The sequence below is a fragment of the Chelonus insularis genome, unplaced genomic scaffold (genome assembly GCF_013357705.1).
Source record: "Chelonus insularis isolate UGA/USDA-ARS -01 unplaced genomic scaffold, ASM1335770v1 scaffold_714_pilon, whole genome shotgun sequence".
In the NCBI taxonomy this organism is placed as follows: Eukaryota; Metazoa; Arthropoda; class Insecta; order Hymenoptera; family Braconidae; genus Chelonus; species Chelonus insularis.
The window spans coordinates 2,855,426-2,877,764 of NW_023276795.1; the positions used below are offsets into that span (position 1 = coordinate 2,855,426).

The window sequence follows — 22,339 nt, forward strand, 5'->3', positions numbered from 1 at the left end:
GAATTCAATTTTTTTATTAATTTAAATTATTTATTAATAAGGTATGCCATGTACATATATGATGAATAATTATATTATTATTAGAAGAGAGTATTAGTTTATAACATTTACTTTATTCATTATTTAACAAAAATTTCTATCCCTCATTATCGATAATTAGTGATATTAGAGTGTAGTTAAATTAATACCCTCATGCATATTAATTAGAAAAAGGAACAATCAAAGTAGAAACCATGGTGCTTAATAGTTTTGAACAGTCTGTAAGGAAGTAGTTTATTTATGGTGTTCGTAATGTTGAAGTAAAAACTGATAGAAATGTTAAAACAGCACAAAGTTGAATCGTTAATTAAGAAAATAGAACTATGTGGGAAACTGTTATGCATATGGCCTGATAATCCAAATTCGAAGATTATTGTTCAAGTTTTGAGTCAATGTGGATGGTTTATGTACACAGCAATTATGGCACTCAGATTATCATCACTTTTCATGGCTGTCTATCATGATTTAGAGAAGCCTTGTGTTATATTGATTGAAACTCTAAGTATATTCACAGTGAGTTTTCAAAATTTTCTTGCAGTTCTTCTGTGGAAATATAATCAAACTAAATTACGTGTAAGTTTTCAACGATTTATAATACTATTCTTCCCACAAAGTTTCTGTATGATAAAAATATTATTTATTACAGGTGTTATTTAGAGAGATTGTAGACTATGTACGAGCTGCTAAAAAAGTTGAAAATGATTTATTATACAATAGACTTTACTTTTACATACCTGGATGTGTATGTAATGCTGTATTCTGTCTAATTTTAACTGGAACTTTTTCTGCTGATTTAATATTCTCCAAAAAATCCGTCTCTATGAATGGATGGTATCCATTTTCTGTAGATGCATCTCCATTAAGATATTACATGACTCGTATGTTTATAGTTTTCTCAGCATTCCGAGTGGCATGTATATCTGCTACTGTTCCTTTCATTCATATGATTTACTTTGCATATGCAATTACTAGGATAGAATTAATATCTTATAAATTGAAATCGATGAAGAACGAAAAACACTTGATTGCTTTCATTGAAGAACATAGACAATGTATAAGGTATTTATAATATTCTAAAATTGACAGTATTTTTATTGATCTCTTTCTTTTCTAAAAGGTTTGTTCAAGAATACAACTTTGCAGTACGATTTATTATACTCTTCAGATATACAACAACAATAATTTTAGTCATTTTAACTGGAATGATAGTAGTTTTGGTGAGTCAGACTGTAATTATAAGATTTTTATTATTTATTGAATATTTTTAATATTTTTTTTTACTTTAGAATGAAAAGGTGTTACCAATATTCCGATCAGGATTAGCTGTTCTAGTCAGTTTACTGTGCGTCTTTTTTCCAACTTGGTTTGCTGATGATTTGTACATGATGGTGAATTATTTATTTATAAATCCTTGATGGAATTAAGTTTAATTATTAGGACGAACATTTTTAATCAGGTAGTATTTTAATATGCAGAGTCAAAAAATCCCTTTGGCAGTATATGATTCTAATTGGACGACTTTTTCTATTGAGATGAACAAATCAATAATAATAATTATGTGTCGAGCTCAAAGAGGGTTAAGCATTTCTGTACATGGCTTCATGCCAATTCTCACTAAGCATTTATATGGATCAGTAAGTTGATAATTTATTATTCTATTGTAAAAAATATTATTTTTAATTTATAATACTTTGCATTTGACAGTTTTTATCCTTGATTTTGTCTTATTACATGGCATTACGAGTCCTTTTCAAATGATGAACGGTGACATAGATGAACTTTAATTGATCACAGATATTAGAAACCCTTCCAGGTAAACAATAAACGTATAAAATAACATTAATTATTCATTACTGAGTTTCAAACTTTTAAATTGTGTAAATGATTGTGTTCGTTTACTTATTATCATCTAAGGTTATGGAATATACCGAAATGATATCATGTAATTTCTAGATTATCGACTGTTGCTCTTTTTATCATATTATGATAATATGAGTTTAACACTTATCGCTGATCGATAAAATAGAAATACAAAATTACATTTTCATTTATTATCACACGAATATTTATATTATTCAAAAATTGATTAAAATGTGTTTTATTGTTACTATTAATTTTTATATATATTATAGAGAGCACTACAATTTTATTTTCAATAATTTTGAGTATTATTAAACATAGAATTCATATTTATGAATAAATTAAAACAATAAGACACCAGTAAGAGTATTTAAATAAATTATTTATAATTTAACATGTAGGAATTTATTTCTTTTAAGTATAAAAAAATGATTACGATCTAATATCAACGGTCATATCATGTTGAAATACCGAGATCCGTCTGATCCTCGAAGTCAAACAACATTGAGCGTGGTTAGTACTTAGATGGGTGACTGCTTGGGAACACCACGTGCTGTTGATTTTTTTTTAATTTTTGTCTTTAATAAAATTAATTAATTTCTAACATAACTAGACATTTATTCAAAAAAAAAGACAAAAAAAAATTAAATTATCTATTCAATAATATATTTTTAAGTAAATGTATTTATTTATTGGTAATAATTAATAAATTAAAGTAAGATTCTCTGATAAAAATCATGAAAATTTTTCTATTTACGCAGAATAAATTGTTTTTTTGTGTGATGTAAAGCACACGTCGAAATTTTATGGCATCACCAATGGACCATGAATATTCAGAAGTGTCAAAAAGGCTTCATTAATAGCCACTCCAAAAGGCTTCACTGTGCATTTATTTTATGTAACTGAGTTTGCTTCACGTCATACATCCAGTTTGTGATAATCCTGGCAGTGTTTTATATAAATTGCTAACTTGATTACATACATTGACCGCATATATGAGGCCTCTTGATGCATATCAATGTTTAACAATCTGATTGTAGAATGAAAATATTATAGAATCATTTATAAGATATTATTAAATGTAAATCATCAAAGAAATAACAACAATGCATCTGAATGTCAAGTTTCTAATAACTGTTAAAATTTTTTTCATTCAAGAATTAACATAAATTAACTGTTTATTTGTACAATGCTCTAGATAGTTGATCATCACAAATTTTGTCACATTGGTTAATCTTTTGGCTTACGAAAGCAAAATGTCTAGGGTTAACAGGATTGTAGAAAGGAAAGGACTGTCAATTATATGAATAATCCGTTGATGTGAAATTTCATAATCTGCTGAATCAGTCTTTATCTCCGAGAAATTTCTCTTAGATGTCACAGTGTGTTCACATTCTGCTGATGGTACAAATATTTAATAAACATTTTTTTCTATAATTTAGCACATTAAATATATTTTCACATCATTTAGTGGCTTTGGATTAACAGTGTATTGGCATAAGGTTTCATAACTTTAATATATACGATAGCAATGATATTATTTAACAAACAAACCGGATGGTGAGCTTAAACAGCTACTGTTACTATTAATACTTATGTTGGAGGACACAGTTTAAGCATACTGCAACATGAGGGGTTTAAGTCTTTAGTAATTAAGAGATTACTCTCTGTTACCCGACACTTGAGCAGTTGTTTCTTATTTTTTATTAAATTTTCTATATAAATATACTGCATTGATAAATCTTGAGTCAGTTAACTTTAATTCATTTAATACTTGCACTCTGTTTTTATTTATAACAATTGTACTCTGTCTTTTTTTTATTTTATTAATTAATAAGTACATTTAAATATGTCATGTAATTATTAAATTTAATTTTATAAAGAATTATTATTCGAATAATAATATTATTTTTATTTCTATAAGGATCTTTAAAAATAAATTTATATTTGTTTTTGCCGCAGGTAGCGCTGTTGTGCTTTCGATGCAAAGGTTATCAAAGTAAAAGTTATGTTTCTTTGTTTCGAAATCGTCTAATTTATAAAAAATCTTACGACATTTTATTGAAATACAGGTGAATCCTGTTAATAATCAATTAAATGTAATTTTTTAGATAATTATTTTTTGATGATTGTAAGTAAACATCAGAATTAAATCAATCAAAATCTTACCATGTCAATTCCTAAAAAATTTTTTATTGCAATTATTCGAAATATATTGTTTTTTATTTTAACTTGTGCACAGTCAATTTTTTTCTCAGTATAGAGAAATAAAAAATAATTTAAGTTTTTTTATATTTGTTGTGTACTATATTCTGTGATTAAAATAAAAAAAGTTGGATTGAGAGGTTAACTAGCTCAATAACATTAATGAAAAAATAATGTGATAGTCGAAAGACAATTTACATAATACATTGAACATAAAATTGCATTTAAATACCCGCATAAAAATAAATATAATACGCGTAGAATATAATATAATAAAATTCTATACATTTGTGTACAGTATTATATAGCTTGAATCTCGAATATTTTATCGTGCAGTTTTACGCCCCCAGATTTTTTCCACTTTAATTGATTCAATCGGCGAAAAACACGACGGCTGAGTCGCTTTACGAGCTTTCCTTCCCTCCCTCAAGCTTGGCCGCCTCCATCCCCTAACACCAACCGCTGTAACGAGACGCCAAAGCCAACCCCTCGAGATCTCAACCCCCGAGCGATTTCCTCCCCTTGCCCTTTCTTCTCTCCTCTCTTTTTCTTCATGATTTTCGTGTTCCCTTCTGGATGTTCTCGCGTCCACCTCTTCTAACCCCTGGAGCTCGCGATATAATATGGAAACATTTATATACATACAGAAGTGAGGGGGGTTGAAATATTGTGGTCCGTGGCATGCTGCTGAATTTCTCTTTCTGTTGTTCACGATAGGGTGCATGGGGGGATGGTTAGAAGTGAGATGCAGGAAAAGACTTCGTGCAAATACGTTTATTATTTTAATTAAAGCCTTTGTCGGAGGAAATGTCGACTGTGATGGCTTTCTATATACCTACACCTCGTTATGAAACTTAGAAATATCCATTTCTTTGTTGTTGTGGGCGTTTGTGCAACATTAATTATATTTTACTGTGATCTTAGTGTTTCAATAGATAAGTCAATTTAATAATTAAGTGATCAATTCTCATTATTAGAAAAATTATTCTAGATTTAAAAAAAAAAATTTTTTTTTAATAAATCATGCATTTTATATTTATTGTAATAAATATTCTATTTATTATAAATAAAAAATTATATTTACATTTAAATTACACTTTTTTATCATGAGATATTGTGGAGATAATTAAAAAGAATTTTTATCTGCATATATTTTGATAAAAAATAGCAATTTTCAAAGAAACAAGTTAAAAATACAAAAAGAATCATAAATCTTTTTTTAAATCATAAAATTATACTTACTTGAATTTTTTATATTTTTAAAATTTGACAACAGACCTTTGGAGGAGATTTTTTGTATTTTTCTCAACTCAAAATGTTGTTAGTAATTTAAAAAATTTATGAAAAAAAAATTTTGGGCATCATTTTACAATTTTCAGTGTACCATGAATGTTTAAATACTAAAAAGAAATATTTTATTTACAAAAATATTTAAAAAAATTATTGAGATTTACGCAAAAAATAAAAGTTTACCCTTTTAACACTCATTCCTATATTTACCTCAGAAGATTCTGGGTGGTCAGCAATAAATATCTATTGTCCAAAAGAACGACAGCTTGTTTTTCTTCACTTTTCATACAATTTCTATACACCATTGTTTTTTTTCTCCTAGTTGGTAACAGGTATGAGTTTTTACCTAGAAAAATGTATCTCCATTGGACGAATGTTTTATAGAAAAACCCATCAGACTGTTGCTCTATTAAAAAAAAGTATTTTTGTTAAAAAGAACTATTTAAGAAGAATGTTAAAACATATTACATAGTGATAAAAGGTTTAAAATGAACATGAAAAATTGTATTCATTGATTTTCAAACCTAAAACATTTAAATACCAATAAAATGTCACATAATTTTTTTTAAACAGACATAAAGATTTAAACAAATTCCTCGAAAAATAATATCAACTCTAAAAATAACTTGAAAAATATTCGTAATTTATTTAAATCAATATCTCATGTTTCGTTGACAACTTGAGCAGCGAGAAGTGTTGCTGGTGATGATGTTTTCCATGAAAAAGGATTTGTAGTTCAAGTTAAAACTATCTCAGTAGTCCAAGATGTTTAAAATCTAAATCCAGATGAGAATCCCCATTCATCTAGAGCACTGCGTTCACCATTGGAGATCTAAGTATAAATTTTTTCTCTCCATAGCTTTCGCGAAACCACAAATCCTGCCTCCAAGTATTTCTGACCCACTGACCATTGTGAGGGATCTCTAATGGTCACGACTTGTAGGAGCAGCAATGGAGCACCAGAAGAAATACGACCAGTGACAATAAATTGGAAAGTCGAAGCTTTCACCCCTCACTCAGTCTTCTGTTCTTCTGAAATGAAAATAAAGAGAGTCCTTTGACTCCTTAGAGTTTCTAAAAGTTTTCCAATTTATTATCTCTCAAGTCAAGTTCTATTTGGGTAAGATGTCATAGGTCATTGTGAAGATCAACTATGTCACCTTTATTTACCTTCATTGGTATTCCCTTTTATCATTAACCACCATCTTCACTCCTGTATTCCTGTAATATATAAGATATTGTTCCTTAATTGAGTTTGACCATTTTGGTCGATACTCCAATATAACTTTTATGTTTATTACCTTCAACCATCTATATGTCCTTGGATACCGGGACTGGGTCACGGATTAGCCTAGCTTCAATTGCAGCTATTATGAGGTTATTGCTCTGGTCCTGGTGTTCAATAGTACCATCATTTAGTAAGTCAATACCCTATGGTTGATTATTTGTCAACAAAGTTTTCACTGTAATTATTACTCATATAAAATTACCTCTAATGTTTATAGAGGGGTGTAAAAGTATCATGACCAAAGTCATTTAGCTCGGAGACTCATTCAATGGAACCTTTAAATCTATTTTACTTATTTTTGAAATAATTATAATACAATAAATGTAGGTATACAATGAATCAACTAAGATAATTGTTCATTCCTTTTCGACAATAGTAATCATTATAACAAAATAAATATCCTATAAAAATATAAATATAGATTATACTCTTTACAAAGTGGTTTTTCAAGCCCATTAGAATATATATTGAAATTACTAAAGCAATTTATTTAAATAATTTATCTATACTTGACACTTATAATTAGTATTTATTAATTAAAAAAATATTGTTCTTTTATAATAATTATAAAATATTATTATTGTTATTATGTTTTCATTTTTAATTAAAAAAAATTAGTAATCGATAAATTAAATCCATTTTTAATTGTTCATAACAATATTATCGTTTAAATGGAACTGCCTGAATATTCTAAAATTATATTTTATTAAATAATATTTAAAAATGTTAAACTAGATTATAATCTTTTATCATAAATAATCACTAGAATAATTGAAAAAAATTACTTTTTTTGACTTGCGTAAAAAATAAATAGAATATCATGAGTATATTTATTCTCCAAGCAAAGGTTCAATGAGGCCGATCAGCGGGTGTTTGGTAGCGGATTTGTTATTCCCCGAGGCACCCTAGCATTTATGGGGGTAAGTACACGCATAGGATATGTACGAACACGGCGTGTAGCATACGCGCTTTATCATACAATGTGAGAAACTCAATGACCCAGCGTGCCTGTGGCGTTTGCTGTTTGCACGCTGCCCCGCGTGTGGCAACCTTCCACTCCAAATAAATACGAAACTGTGTTTAATCCATAGAGCGTTGATCAAATGTCCGTATACTTATCGTCTGATCGAGATCAATGCCAAAAAAGTAAGTGGCGACGTCTAGGACAGGCTGAACGTGTGGTCTTTTCTCTTATTCAGCTCTGGGGGTTGTTCTGTGTCATGTTTATGTTGAGTGCTAGTCTCCCAGGAACATCTCCAGTCATTAATAAATATTATTATCTGGAATTAAAAATATATATTTACTATTAATTATTGATTTATATTATTTCAATAGCATCAATCAAAGCCATAATATTAAATGATCATCTTGATGATATTGGAGCAGATTTTATGAAGCAAAGTTTAAATTAATCATAAAAGTAAAATGGAATTGATTGATGCACCAAAGATGAAAATTTTCCCAAGACTAGACCACTCATCTCCATGGACTTATGTATAGCAAATCTGCACTTTATTGTTAGCAATATTTTAAAGCAGTTCAAGGATATGTCTTTACAAAATTATCATCTATCACTACGGCATGAAAAATTAGTTTTGAGTAAGTAAAGACCAAACAGCTACCGAACACCACACTCAGATCATTAGAAGAAAGCGTTATTACATGCTGGGTCTTATTTACTCCAACTGTCTGATTGTTTCGCTCCTGAGATTGGACTTGACATTGATGTTTGCTTCTAGGTCAGAAACAATATTTGCTATGCAGTTGAAAAATGCTTACCGACCAAAAAAGAAAGAACAATCCTAGAAACAAAATCACCAGCGGCGAGAGGGCGCGTGGCCTTTTTATTCAAGATTTTCTACGTCTGCTATTCTACCGTCAATTTCTATTTATTTCTGTTCCATCCTCACTTCATACACATGATCAAATAATCCTACATTATTTTTAATTTAAACTTCAAATCACTGCATTCAATTATTTCTGATCTCCTCTGAAATATTTTGCAAAAGACATTTATTTATTGAAAGATATTTACAGTAAAATGTTGGTCAATATTGAGTATTTACTTTCATTTGGAATACTTTGAATAGATGTATATTTACCAAAGTCAAAAGGTCTTTTCTCTTTGCTGCTTTCTATTCCTTTCAGCAGACAATCTGTTAAAGATGAAAATACTTCTAGAAATGCCTTGTCTAGGCAGAGCGCGTGGCTCTCATCTACACACTCCGATTTGGAGAAAATGTGTTTGGATTGGTATAGAGAGTAGCAGTAAATTTTCTAGCACAGCAGGATTACAAAGATACCTTGAGGAACATTGGGAACATCGACAGATCAGGGGTGCGTCACAGTGGGAAGTCTCGCGCCCAAACGCGCGACTTTAAGTAACCCATACTGTGCTAACCCTTTTTTTGAATACAGGGTTGAATATACAACCAAGAATAACACGTAAATAATATACATTTACACCAGAACTATATTTATCATGAGAAAGGTATGAACTTTCATAGAAAGATCTATTTTATTTTTGGGTATTATTATGGCAAGCTCCTGTATAATTAGTCTAAACAATTTTGGGTTTTATTTAATACTTAGTGTAGAAGATGAATATCTTGGAATGTTTTTTCCAACAAGCTTCGTTGGTTAAAAACATCTTTATATTTTTAAAATACATGATTTAATTAAAATAAATCATTTCATTGCTCGACATCGAAGTGATTTATTTCAATGCACATAAAGTGCGGTATTTAATATATATTATTTTTATTTTAAACAATTATATAGGTCCAATAGCACCAGCAAAATTAGGACCACAGATATTAACTCATATCGTCGCTCGCACGACATAATCACTTATCTTACAATTGTCTCGTAACTGAACTGAGTTCACCAGAATAAGTAAATTGTAATGATTCACCTTCTCACATATGCAAGAAACAGAACAGCCGTCGAGAAACAAAAATATGTTTATTAAGCTTTGAATGACTGGTCTCAAGTGTTAATTAATTAGGGGGGTCACTTTTTTAGCAGTTTAAAGTAAATAAAAATTAAAAACACATGATATTTTATACACTAGTTGACATGAATGCCGTTCAATTGTTTTGAGGTTATCCATGCGATTCCCTATACCTTCTTATACCAAATTAAGATGGCGTTTGTGTCGTGCGGTGTAGTAACGTACTAAATCATTTTATTTTGATGCACACACTGTATTTTCTTTATTGCCGTAAATGCATCGGAATAAAAAAAAGAAATTTTTAGTGTTTAAATATATTAAATAAAGGCGGAGCTTTTATTAATAATGAATATTTTTTAGATCAATTGTTTCACCGTTATTCCAACGGTATACTAAGAATAAATTTCAAGAAAAAAAATTTTTTTGACTAATTGGCAGACAAATAAGCCATAAATCATTGCAACTTAAAGTAAATGCAGAACATGTCATTTTTTGAGCATTGAAGTGACAGTAAAAAGAAACCAAAGAAGAAAAAAATACTAGTGGGAAAGAAGCTTTTTTAAAATGAAAATCTGTGGGGTCGTATAATTTTATAGAGGTCATAGACAAAACGCAGGACCATTGAACTAAAGAAAACTTATAAAATTTTACAGCCCTTAGGATCCGTACATGCGGTAAACCAAGCATGTTTTTTGGAGCTACCGCAAAATGTAAGGAAGTCAAAAAGTTTCTTTTTTTTACATCATATTCCTAGGTGTAATAGTAAATCATATTTCATGAGATATATTTTTTATTTCCAGGTGCAATACTCTAGTACTGTTATTTCCTATGAATTATGACTTGTTGACAAAATTTTTAGCCATCGAAAAGGTCTTTTTTATACTTCTTGAGGTCTAAAAAATACCACAAATTTTTATTATTGAATAATTTGAAGATTTATTTAATTTCTCAAGCATAAACATCTCATTTGTGCGGTTTTTTATGAACCTAAAAATCACTTTTCTTAAATATTTACAATTTAAAGTAAAAATCAAGACACTTTCGTAATAACTTTTCAATACTGTCCATTGAAATTAATATAAATTGTTCATAAATAGTAAAGGAATAAAAGACAGTAATTGATTGAAGTCTCTACCAACTCTATGTTAATTTTATCCGCTATTGAATTAGGATGCCAAGAATTTTACATAAAAATAAAGAAAACGGTATTCTCTAGAAACTCTTAATTAACTTCAAAATGAATGACTTTTTTTAAAAAAAAAACCTATTGAAAAATATAAATGAATGTTATTCTGAGTGTAAATATTTTATTAAAGTCTGTCAACTGTTGAATAACTTATGAGAAAAGCTGCTGTAAAAATCGTTTTTATAATTTTCTCATTTTTTTTTTTTTTGATAATTGGACAATTTCCTATTTTACTTCAACAATCTTTCCAAATATTTTAATATTTTTTTTCTTCAAATTCCACAGATAATCAGTCAAAATAATAATCATCATAAAGTAATCGATTTTTAAAAATTTTATTCTGATTAAAATTAAAGATTGTTAGCAAAAATAATTTCTATTTTTGTAAAGTTATTATTTGAACTCTATTAATCTTGTCAACTAATATTTTGCTCAAAATAAATTCATTTTATATTTCATACAACAATTAAAAGTATTGTGCTCCAGTATGTGATAAGCATATGTAAATATATAAATAAAATATGCAAGTTTGTCCTAAATTATAATAATAACTGAGACATTAATATCTATTTGCTCAAAAATAGCTTACGCAATATCAGTGTATAATATATAAACATTCTCCAAAGCTTCTGTAGGCTACTTCATTGAATGTGCTGTTGGAAAAGCTGTATTTATTTAAAACACAAAATAATATGCATATTTTTGAATAAATTTTAATTAAAATAAATTCATTAATAAAGAAAAGAAACTTTCTAATAAAACATTTTTTAAAAAAAAAAGTAGAAATCCTAAACTAATCTATGGCATTTAATCATATTTTTAATAAAGTTGAAGTGATTTTTTTAAAATAATTATTTATATTTAGTTATAATAATTATAAATAGGAATATTTTCTGTAAAAGGAAATTTACTTAATAAAACATTTTTTTCTGTGTAAATATAGAATGATTCATGTTGGATAAATACATAAATCAGAAAAACCGTCTAAATAATATCAATTAACAGCACTTTTATCAATAAAGTCTTATGATATTTGATTTATAAAATATTTTGCTTCGCTATCTTTGAACTCATAAGTTAATGACCACCGAAACTCTACGAAACAAAAGGTATATATGTACATAGTAAACGAATTCATCAATGAAAAAAATTATTACGTTAATTTTTCAAGCGATTAAACAAAATTAAGTGATAGTTTATTCAATTAAAAAAATGAATTAATGACCATTTTAACACATTGAGTGTAATTTTTGTCTAGGAAGTCACCAGACATATGTGTATGTAGATGTGTAGTTGATGATATTTACACAATTGGTGATAGATGACGTGTAAATCATAAGATTATTGTAATAGATGAATCCTTCAGTTGGATAAAAATAATTCATCTCCAGTATGTCACAGTTTTGATACAATAATAAACGCGGACATGAATATTATTGAATATTCGTTAATTCATATTAGGTTTTTTAATATTACATCTAGTTTAGGTTTAAGATTATTAAGTGATAAAAAAAATTAATTTAAATATCTGTAAAGTTTTGTGGAGTTCGTTTATGTATTTACACAAAAGAACGTTCGTGTTATCTCATGGCGCAACAAGTATTTTACGTTTTATCTTGCGCCAGTCTGTCATACATCCACAGGTCAATAACCATAAAACAATTTAATCAAGGATATATGGATGATTAAGATCATTGTGAATAACGATTATTCGTTTATAATAATAAATGTTTCAATTTCGAAATAATTTTTAGAAGATATTGACCTTTTATACTGCATTGTATTAAGTTGGCTTGGAAGTTACCAAATATCATTTACCAAAAAAATTTTATTAATTTATTAATGCGACTACTTGTTTTTTAGATGACTACAATTTAGCTCTAGCTTATAAATCATTGATGTGGGTTTTTTTTATCTTTTTATCACAAGGTAATACATTGATAAAAAACCTAAAATAAGTTACAAATCATAAATTCTCGTTAACAATCATCAATCATTTAATTGATTTATCTGATTTAATTGTTGTAATAAAAAATCATTATATTTTACCGACTGAGTAAAAAATTTTTTTGTTTGTTATTTTTTGGAATTCAAAGAAAATACTTAATTAAAAGAAGAACCATTTATGGTATTAATTTTTATAAACTTTGTTTCTATTTAGTAAAAAATAATTTTTAAAAAATTATTTGATTGATATTCTAATTTTTTACTCTATAAACTTTGAAGACTTGATAAAAAATAGTTTGATATTATCAAGAAAAACGATTGAATATATTTATATTAATTGCCATCTATGCGAAAAGTATAATTCATTTTTGCATCAAGAGATACGGTAGTTACAGTATATTAGTATTTACAAAATGAGCATGCAAAATCTATAATCTAATGTGTTTATATATCATTTTTATTTATTAATCTGTTGTACATAAACATGATATGCATTGGATTGACTATGATTTATAGCAGAATCACAAAGTCAAGTAACATAAAAAGATTAATACTATTTAAAAGTCACAAACATTGTCTTTCAGTACTGTCAAAAAATCATAACCTCTGATTCTCTTACACTATAAATAGTTTTAATTGATTTTTTGATAATTGTGAAAATATATAAGAACCTGTTAAAAATTTATAAGACGGTTCAAATGAATATTTAGTACTTTAATATTTTATAAAGCAAGACTAATAATCAAATGTTTAACTTTATTTCAAAAGAATAATAATAGAAACACATTAGATAAGTCAACTGGTAAACAATCAAATGTAGGTCAATATCAAATTGATGTTTTGATGAGAGGATTTCTACTCATGACACTATTTGATTCCACCGAGACACTGACAACGTGTGACAGCTTGAAAAAATGACATTTCAAGTACAGGGATTAAGTTGGATATTTACGTTAAGCTCTTCAAGGTGATAAATTCATTATAAATGACATGAAATGAGATTTCTTCGTATATAAATTATAAACTATTTTATGACTTAAACAATGAAAAAATATAATATATACAATATCATGAATGAGCTTTGCAATATGCTTCATAGGATCATAATGTATATGAAGAAACTATAAAAGGCTGTATGCACTTTGATGTATTTTATATTCACTTAAAGCTTATTTTACAAAATTGGTAAATCAGTTATCATTTTCATAGAAATGTTGGAAATATTTTAACAATTTAATCATTTTACTGAATAATTGATTAGATAGAATACATATTTATGATCGCAAAGTGCAAGTGTGATATGAAAATTCTCCAAAACTAATCGGTCATATCGACATTTTATTTTTGTGTAAACAAACTTTTTATTTAATTAAGTGTTTTTAGAATATTGGATAATTTTTTAATTAAATTTTAGATCAATAACTAGGTGTGTATGATCATCAACATTTAAAATAATTTAAAGAATTTTTATTCATCTTACTGAATAACTATCTTTTTGATTAATTTATGATCATGTCAATGAAATAAATAATTTCTAAATTCATTTATTTATAGCATATATTTTGACAATCATGGCCTTAAACAATTTTGATTCTAAAGAGAATTATTACGAACAAATTTTACGAAAAAGATTTAATGATAAAAGTATCAAAGTCAAGGAAATATTGGAGAAGGATGCAGATATAGAGAAAGGAACAAATTATTGTAGTGTATTAAAAAGATTATCAATTAAATATTCTTGCTCATCTTATTCTAAATTAAGTTCTAGAAATGAAATTGAAAATATCCTTCATTTAATTATCAAAGAAGAACTAGCTGAAGGAATATGGTCAAAAGAGTTACAAGCACTGAAAATATTTAATATTGAATCAACAGTTTTAAAAAAAATTTTACCTAAAATTGAACATCTTGTTGGATTAAAAATAGGTCCAACATTTATACACGCGACCTCTGAACCAAGTACCATCACAATGGATGATCTAGAAGTTTCCGGATTTCGAAATGTGAATCTTTTAAGAGGATTTTCCGAGTCTCATGTACTGATGGTGATGGAAACTATTGCAAAGTTTCATGCTGGCTCGGTTGCTTTCAGTGAAAAGGTAAGTGATTTAAATTATATCATTTTAAACTGTTATATATAATATTAAATTTAAAAAAAAATTATGTTAACGTTATAATTACTTTTTTAGGAGCCAAAATGTCTAGAACAATTTGACAAATATTTTCCATCAGATATCAAGCATCCGAATTTTTTCAGAATGATTGAGCATAGTATCAGTTATCTTGGTGAGATTATTAATGAATGGAATGACGAGAACTGTATAAAAGCAGCTCCGAAGATTAAAAAACTGGCCATAAACATTTGTGAAAATCTGAAAGCAATTATTGAATGTGATCATAATGAGTTTCAAGTGCTCAATCATGGCGATTGTTGGTTAAATAATATAATGTTTAAAGAGAATGAAATTGGTGAACCACAAGAAGTCAGATTAGTATGTAAAAATAATTATTATACACTGAGAAAGAAATTTACTATGAGCAAATAATATTTTTTTTTAATTAATAAAATCAAAGTTTTGAATAAATGAACATTTTTTGGTATAGTGAAAATTTTTTTCTCAATGTCAAGGCCTGTTTCTAAGAATTTAATACTTTAATAATATTACTAATTATTTATCATCTCAATATTTGTTATTGATCGTCTTAGAAATAGCTTTAGTTGATAGAATAATTTGTTTATTTTGAATAATCATTTTCAGTTGAACAAAACATTTGATAACGTGGAATTTATTTCACAAATAACACGTTTCTAAAGTAAATAAGTATGAAATAAGTAGATGAGAAAAAAAAATTGATATGATTTGAAGTGAATAACATGTTTTCGAAATGATTTATGGTTTATTATAAGTAATTTTTGAATAGCAAAATTCATTGTATTCTATTATCTTAGCTAAATTTTTAAACAGTACAAGTAATTTTAATAATTGAAGTTCCTTGTTCAAATTGCAATCTTAAAATCGAATCCAGGCATTTTTTTGAAACCAATGGTCGGGTTTTAAAAGCTCTTTGAAGAAAAATATTCCAACAAATACTAGCTTTATTCTATTTATTACTTATTATTAGCTTCCATCCATCTCTTACATTTTAATGCTACAAAATATTAAAATGAAACACTATAGAAATTTTTATTTGCAGTTTCCAACTCATAACTTGTTTAAAAATTTAAAACTTTAATCAAATTGAATAGAATTAGCATGTGAAAGGAAAAAAGACTTTCTCTACAAAGCCACTAATTCTGCTTCAGTAAATAATGAACAGATATTGTTTAAAAAATAGCTGAAATAGTATTTTAGAAATCTGTTACCAAGTAACATTATTAGCATATCAATCTGAAACTTTAAATAATAATATCTTAAAGTTTTAATTTCTTCCAAGCAGACCTATATCATAGTTTAATAGAAAAAAAAGTTTCAAAGTAATCTAATAAAAACCCTTTACAGGTGGATTATCAAATGTGTAACTGGTCATCTCCAGCAATAGATCTATTGTATTTCTTAAACTTGTGTCCAGAGCCAAATATCAAGTGTAATTTAGATGACTTTTTTATCACAAAATATCTAGAAACTCTCAATGGAACGATGGAAGAGTTGAAATGCAGCAGAAAATCATTGACTTTTAGTGAACTACAAAATTCCATGATCAAAAGAAAAGCTTTAGCTCAATTAACTGGACTAGTATATTATCCAAAAATCATAGCTGATCAAAAAGACGTTAATTCAATTGATGAGATCTTAGAGCAAGAACGTTGGGGTTTAGAAGTATATAAAAATCCAGAAGCAATAAAGACTTTAAGAAAAGTGATCCCAATAATGAACGAACGTGGATACCTTGATTAATACAAAAAATAATTATAACATAAAAATAATTAATGTTTAATAAATAATAGCCATATGATAAAGAAAAGCATATTATAAAATATTTATCAAAGAATATTAAGTGATTAGATATTTTGTTTCTTAATGTATGATGTGGTGTGCATTTTATTTAAATATTTTCCTGCATTGATTGCTCAATTTCAAACATCACTAAACTTTAATCGTCCCTACATAGTTCAGTGCCCAATGAATGATATTCAATTTAAAATGACGAGATAACGAAACGATATTTAAGAACTCTTTTAATCATCACATAATAAATTAGCAGTTGGTAAACGTGGGTACAACAACCATTAAAATTGTGCAAACAGCATTAATACGCAGTTGCGAGTTGTCAGAGGTAACTCGATCAGTGTGAACATTCGTCTGATCATGAACACTTCGACGATACCGGTAAATCGAAAATTTGGAATGCTATCCAACTCTATTGAAGATATCATAAGAAAGGTAAGATAAAGCTGTAGTATTTTTTATTGAATGATCTTCTAAAATATATCATAATTCTAATTGATAAATTATTTTTTCTAAAATTAACTTAGTTTCATTTTTATAAGTAAAATGTTTGAAACAGTTTTAAATTTACTCATAGCTATGGCTTACTATTTTTAAGTTTTTTTTTTTTTAATATAATTCAATTTTATTATTGAAGTTAAAGTCAATATCACACTCTGTCTTTTTTTAAAATACAGTAGAGAACAATTTGTGTCAATAGCATAGCTAGAAGTTTAATTTAAAATTACTTTGACAACTTGAAGTTATCTAATGCTTTAAATGAGTGGATATAAACCTTATATATATATGATAAAAATGATGATTATTAGTTTAAAAATAGTTAACGATAAATAGCTTAAAATCTAGAGCTTAAAATGAATTTACTTTGATTTTTAGGATGAAATAGTATTTGAAAATATTAACTGGACAAATATAATTTTTGAAAAAATTCTTCAGAATGGATTGCGAGACGGAACAATTCAAGATGTGGCGATGGTCAATAAGCGAGCAGCATGTGCAAAGGGGCAGAATTTTCTCAGTCAGTTGTGGAGATTTTCATTAAGATATACTTGTATTGAAAAAGACAAATCAAATGAACGAGTGGAGAAAATAATTCATCTAATATTAAAAGAAGAACCTTTACCAGGATTTGGATTAGATTATATTAGAGAAAATGACATATTTAATGTTGAGTTGATGGTATTTAAAAATGTACTACCTGTTTTGGAGCGACTCGTCGGACGAAAGTTTGCGCCACGATTCTTTTGCGGATCAATGCAACCACCAACAATTATACTAGAAGACTTGAATTCTTGTGGATTTAGTAACAAGTGCCGTCAAGAAGGTTTATCAAAAGCCCATATGCTAAAAGCCATCGAAGCTATTGCTCAATTTCATGCTGGATCTGTTGCTTTCAATGAAAAGGTATTGTAGATTATTCTATTAATATTATCTATAAATCAACATTCAAACAATTTTCAACCATTCTGTGACCCAGAAAAACTCACACTTTCCATTGTGTTATTACTTTTTAGCAACCTGGATACCTTCAAAGTTTTATATCAAGAGCCGTATCGGAAGAAACTCACATCAACATGTACAACTTTTTGGATTTTATCATTGAGAAAATAGCTGACAAAATTCGTGGATGGCCAGAACCATGGGCTCAATTAGCTTCTGATAAGTTGAAAAAACTTCTAGCGACGCAACGAAAACGAATTCTTCAAGTCACTGAGTATAGTGATGATGAATTTTGCGTTTTAAACCATGGCGATTGTTGGATCACAAATATTATGTTTAAAGAAGATGAAAATCACACTCCAATTGATGTTAGACTGGTAAGTTGATTATTAAAAAAACTGCACGAATGATTTTATTGAAATTTATGAGAAATCATATACTGTGTTTATGATATCTCGTGGTCTCCATTGCTTTGCCCCACTATAAATCAATTCAACAAATACTGAGAGTGGAATGGGTAATCTCAATCACCACATTTGTCGCCATCATTTCTATTATTTGACTATCATTAGCATTCATGCTTTTTACTGATACTAATGAACAAAATGGCTGACAAAATGAAACCTGGTTGATCGAAGAAAAATTTTTATTTTTGTATAAGTAATAAAATTTTTTTTAAGTAAAATTATTATTTTATATTCTCATTTCTTCTTATTTATCTTAGTGTATCACAAGAAAGTTAGAAATTTATCTATTCACCGGAAAAAAAATTAATTTATTATTCTATTTGTTAAAGCAATAATTTATAATTATTTTCATCATCAGAAATTATATCTTGATAATTAAATAATTATAGTAACAAAATTTTTATCTTATTTTAATTATTTTAACATGAATTAGTGATTGATAAAAAGCAACGCTCATTTTGAAAAATGATTTAATATATTTTTTCAAAACTGCTTAAAACATTGAAATTTTTTTTTACATTAGATAATTATTATTTAATTATAGTTGGACTATCAACTAACGGTGTGGACTTCACCAGCAGTAGACTTACACTACTTCCTCAATACCTGTCCTGAAGTGAAGCTTAAAGTAGATTACGACGATTTTTTTCTGGAAAAATACTTGAAGACTCTGACAACAACTATGAAGAATTTAAACTGCAAAACAAAACCACCAACTATGAAAGATATCAAGAAGTCGATGTACAAAAGAAGAATTTATGGAATCATGTCTGGACTGATATTCTTCCCAAGAATGATAGCAGATACATCGGATATTGAAGGACTCGATGAATGTCTCACAAAAGGAACAACGAAAATGGATATTTTCAAAAATCCACGAGCTGTAAAAGCTTTAAAAAAGATGATCCCTTCGATGCTAGAGAAGGGATACTTAGACTAGATAATTTGGATGAATAAATAATAAAATAATAATCAACTTTGATTGAGTGAAAAAAATTTTAAGAAGCAGCCTTTCATTTTAGAAAATTAGAAACTCGAAAACAAATGGAAAATGTGAATTCTAGGAAACATAATAAATAGAAGGATAACAACCCTTACGCAACAGAGGTTCTTTTTTCTTGAAGACCTATTTTCAAGTGCACAGCATGTTGTGGAAGTAAATTTTTACGCAGGGCTACTGTCTAAGAGTGCAGAAAAACAGTAACATTGATTTATTGTAGGGCAGTAAAGCAGTAGGTAAAACCCCGCGGTGTTCGCCTTGGTAACCTACATCGTGAACATAGAAATTGTTGTGGCAAGCCTCGATGGGTGGCTTTAGATCCTGAGAATAGAAGAGAGAAGTGCAGATGAGATAGAAAAGAGCCACGAAGAGTTTGTCTCCAAGAGTGAAAAAAGAAAGGTCAAAAGATGCTAAGAGGTATCTCTCATGGCAAATTTCTCTTTGCTTTTTCATTCTTTCCTCCGTATCCCCCAGCACAGCAGCCTGTCAATTTATGTACCCGCGCGTTCATCTAGTCAAGACGTCAGTCAGTCACTCGGTCGTGCAACCACCTATAAGCAGTAAATCAATGCTAGTGGTCAACCCAGGGCTACTGGGTTGTAAAGTAAGGCCACGGTTAAATCGAAATCAGTAGCTTGATTTTGGTGTCTCTGGGGGCATTTTCAACTCCAAAGATAATAGACCTGTGGAAAGTCAAGGCTACTGGACGACTTGACAAAAAAGAATATGAGAAAGTCTGAAAAACAGGAGCTACACGCTTTAATATTCGTGGTATCCAGGTTACTCGGTCGTCAATACCATGAAAATTCCAGTAGCTTGCAACGCATATTAGTCATGTCGAGAGAGAAAATGCTTATGGGGTGCAAAGAAAATTGCTCTTTTTTTTCAAATACTATTTCTATCACCTAAATATCTGTGGTATGAATAATATTTCTGTACAAACTTTTTTAAATTTATTTGTCTAATAGTTCTTACTAATCATCCATAACACTGATTTGGACAAATTTCTAGTAGACTACTGTGAAGAGAATTGTTGTAGAAATATGTGAAGAATATTAATAACTTTCATTTATCATCAGTGAAAAATACATCTAGCCAGCATTTAATAAATATAAGATACTTAAAAATAACACCTCTTTTATGTTTGTTATATTAATATTAATAACAATAAGAAATTTTAAGTTCTCATGAAGTCAGTGAGCTGGATCGAATTTAACCTATGTCATAAATACCTTAGGTAATCCTGCGATTTGTCAAGTACGATGGCTCGATTGAATCTCCCGCTGACGATCCGTCATCGTCTTCCGTTGAATAACCACAATACATTCGTCTTTCAGTATTGATTAGGATGGTGGCCGTTTCAATTGATTAATTTACCGGAATAATTGTTTTATATGAGAACGGACATTTCAAATTACGAAATAAATGTAGAATGGCCGAAGGGTTGATCCTAGAATACAAAAAGAGATTACGATACTATGATACAGAAAAGTGGAAAAATTTTTATTCAGTTTTTTAAGTGCCACCCACATTTTCTATTGTTGAATAAAAAAAAATGACAGTAACATATTTTCTGTTATTCAAATAATTGTTTAATTGAATATGACTGAATGTTTAAAAAGAATTTTTTTTATCATATTGTGCGTATCAAATAAACGTTTTTTTAAACTAAATATATGTATATGTATTGAAATGTAATGCAATATATTTTTTAATTTATAGTACTTTGTACTAATAAAATATATGTATTAAACATCTTCATTATTTATTTGATATTAAATATAGTAAATTATTTAATCGATGAATATAATTATACTTTTGCTATTTTTTTTTTCAATCATTATCATCCTAAAATCAAAATAATCATTTCAATTGTCAATTAATTTATTTTCTGGATAATGAATCATTTTTTTAATTTATAAAAAAGTAAAAAAATGGTTTATTTGTGTATTAAAATTTTAATGTGCAATTTCTGTCAAACTTTAAGTAAATAATTACAATTGTTTGTATAAGTTTTTCTTGCTTTCTATTATGTTTGAAATAAAGAAAAAAATATTGTTTGTAAAAATCTGGATTGGGATGTCACAAAGTGACCTGCTCTATTCATTAGTCTTTAAACATCTTTGAAAGATGGAAGAAAGTTCTTTGACCTGGATCCTGTTTAATGTCTTTTGCGAGGACCAAATTGGGTCCATGACGATGAAGGTCGTTGGAGGTGTGATGCTGACTTTAAAACTCCAACAAATTTGGCTTTTGTGGGCTTATAATTCCCACGAATTTGCTAAAATGACTGAATGCTCTACTAATTAGCTATGCTTCTGTTGATGGTTAAAGGTTTGTGAGGATGATAAATATTTGTTACTTACCCTAAAATACATTGAAAACATCATTTTTTATAACTCATCATTGAAAATTAACTTTTCTAAATAATTTTATTATTTTTTGTTTAAAAGAAATGTTTCCTCACACATGTTGTTGATGTCATTACATTGAAATATCATCTAAAAAAATAATTACTAGAGTTTAAAAATTATAATAATAATTTTTTTTAATCTTTAAATAATTTTCCTTTTTTGAATTAAGCTCATGTCTATATTAAATATTTAAAATACATAATAACAGGTTCATTGACTCCAAATCTTCATTTCTACTCGCATGGTTAAGCATTGCGACGGAGTATTAAATGTTATCATTTATAAATAAATTCAATTAATGAT

General features: G+C 28.0%; 1 protein-coding gene, 2 long non-coding RNA genes and 1 pseudogene across 3 annotated transcripts; 2 read left to right on the forward strand and 2 right to left on the reverse strand.

The window, feature by feature from the left end:
• The first annotated feature begins 2,343 nt into the window (after positions 1-2,343).
• On the forward strand, positions 2,344-2,461 carry LOC118074033 (uncharacterized; annotated as a pseudogene).
• Positions 2,462-5,997: 3,536 nt separating this feature from the next.
• On the reverse strand, positions 5,998-7,056 carry LOC118073926 (uncharacterized). Its single transcript, XR_004691151.1, has 3 exons — positions 6,696-7,056; positions 6,565-6,615; positions 5,998-6,426 (listed from the first exon to the last, which is right to left on the reverse strand). It is a non-coding gene; the product is annotated as an uncharacterized lncRNA (long non-coding RNA).
• Positions 7,057-7,909: 853 nt separating this feature from the next.
• LOC118073886 (uncharacterized) lies at positions 7,910-9,794 on the reverse strand. Its single transcript, XR_004691145.1, has 3 exons — positions 8,785-9,794; positions 8,462-8,672; positions 7,910-7,962 (listed from the first exon to the last, which is right to left on the reverse strand). It is a non-coding gene; the product is annotated as an uncharacterized lncRNA (long non-coding RNA).
• A 3,385-nt stretch (positions 9,795-13,179) lies between these two features.
• LOC118073991 (uncharacterized) lies at positions 13,180-21,261 on the forward strand. The gene is made up of 8 exons (XM_035094820.1): positions 13,180-14,194; positions 14,323-14,867; positions 14,958-15,260; positions 16,269-16,663; positions 17,003-17,150; positions 17,592-18,119; positions 18,230-18,532; positions 19,167-21,261. The coding sequence occupies exons 2-8, from the start codon at positions 14,340-14,342 to the stop codon at positions 19,560-19,562; spliced, it is 2,601 nt and encodes an 866-aa protein (XP_034950711.1). The 5' UTR covers positions 13,180-14,194; positions 14,323-14,339; the 3' UTR covers positions 19,563-21,261.
• The last annotated feature ends 1,078 nt before the right edge of the window (positions 21,262-22,339 follow it).

Excerpts from the sequence above, each read along its gene's own strand:
- LOC118073991 (XM_035094820.1), top strand. The coding sequence starts at position 14,340 with ATGGCCTTAAACAATTTTGATTCTAAAGAGAATTATTACGAACAAATT. Across the intron at positions 16,664-17,002 it reads GAACGTGGATACCTTGATTA|TTGTGCAAACAGCATTAATA; the intron begins ATACAAAAAATA and ends CAACCATTAAAA. Across the intron at positions 18,533-19,166 it reads CTCCAATTGATGTTAGACTG|TTGGACTATCAACTAACGGT; the intron begins GTAAGTTGATTA and ends ATTTAATTATAG.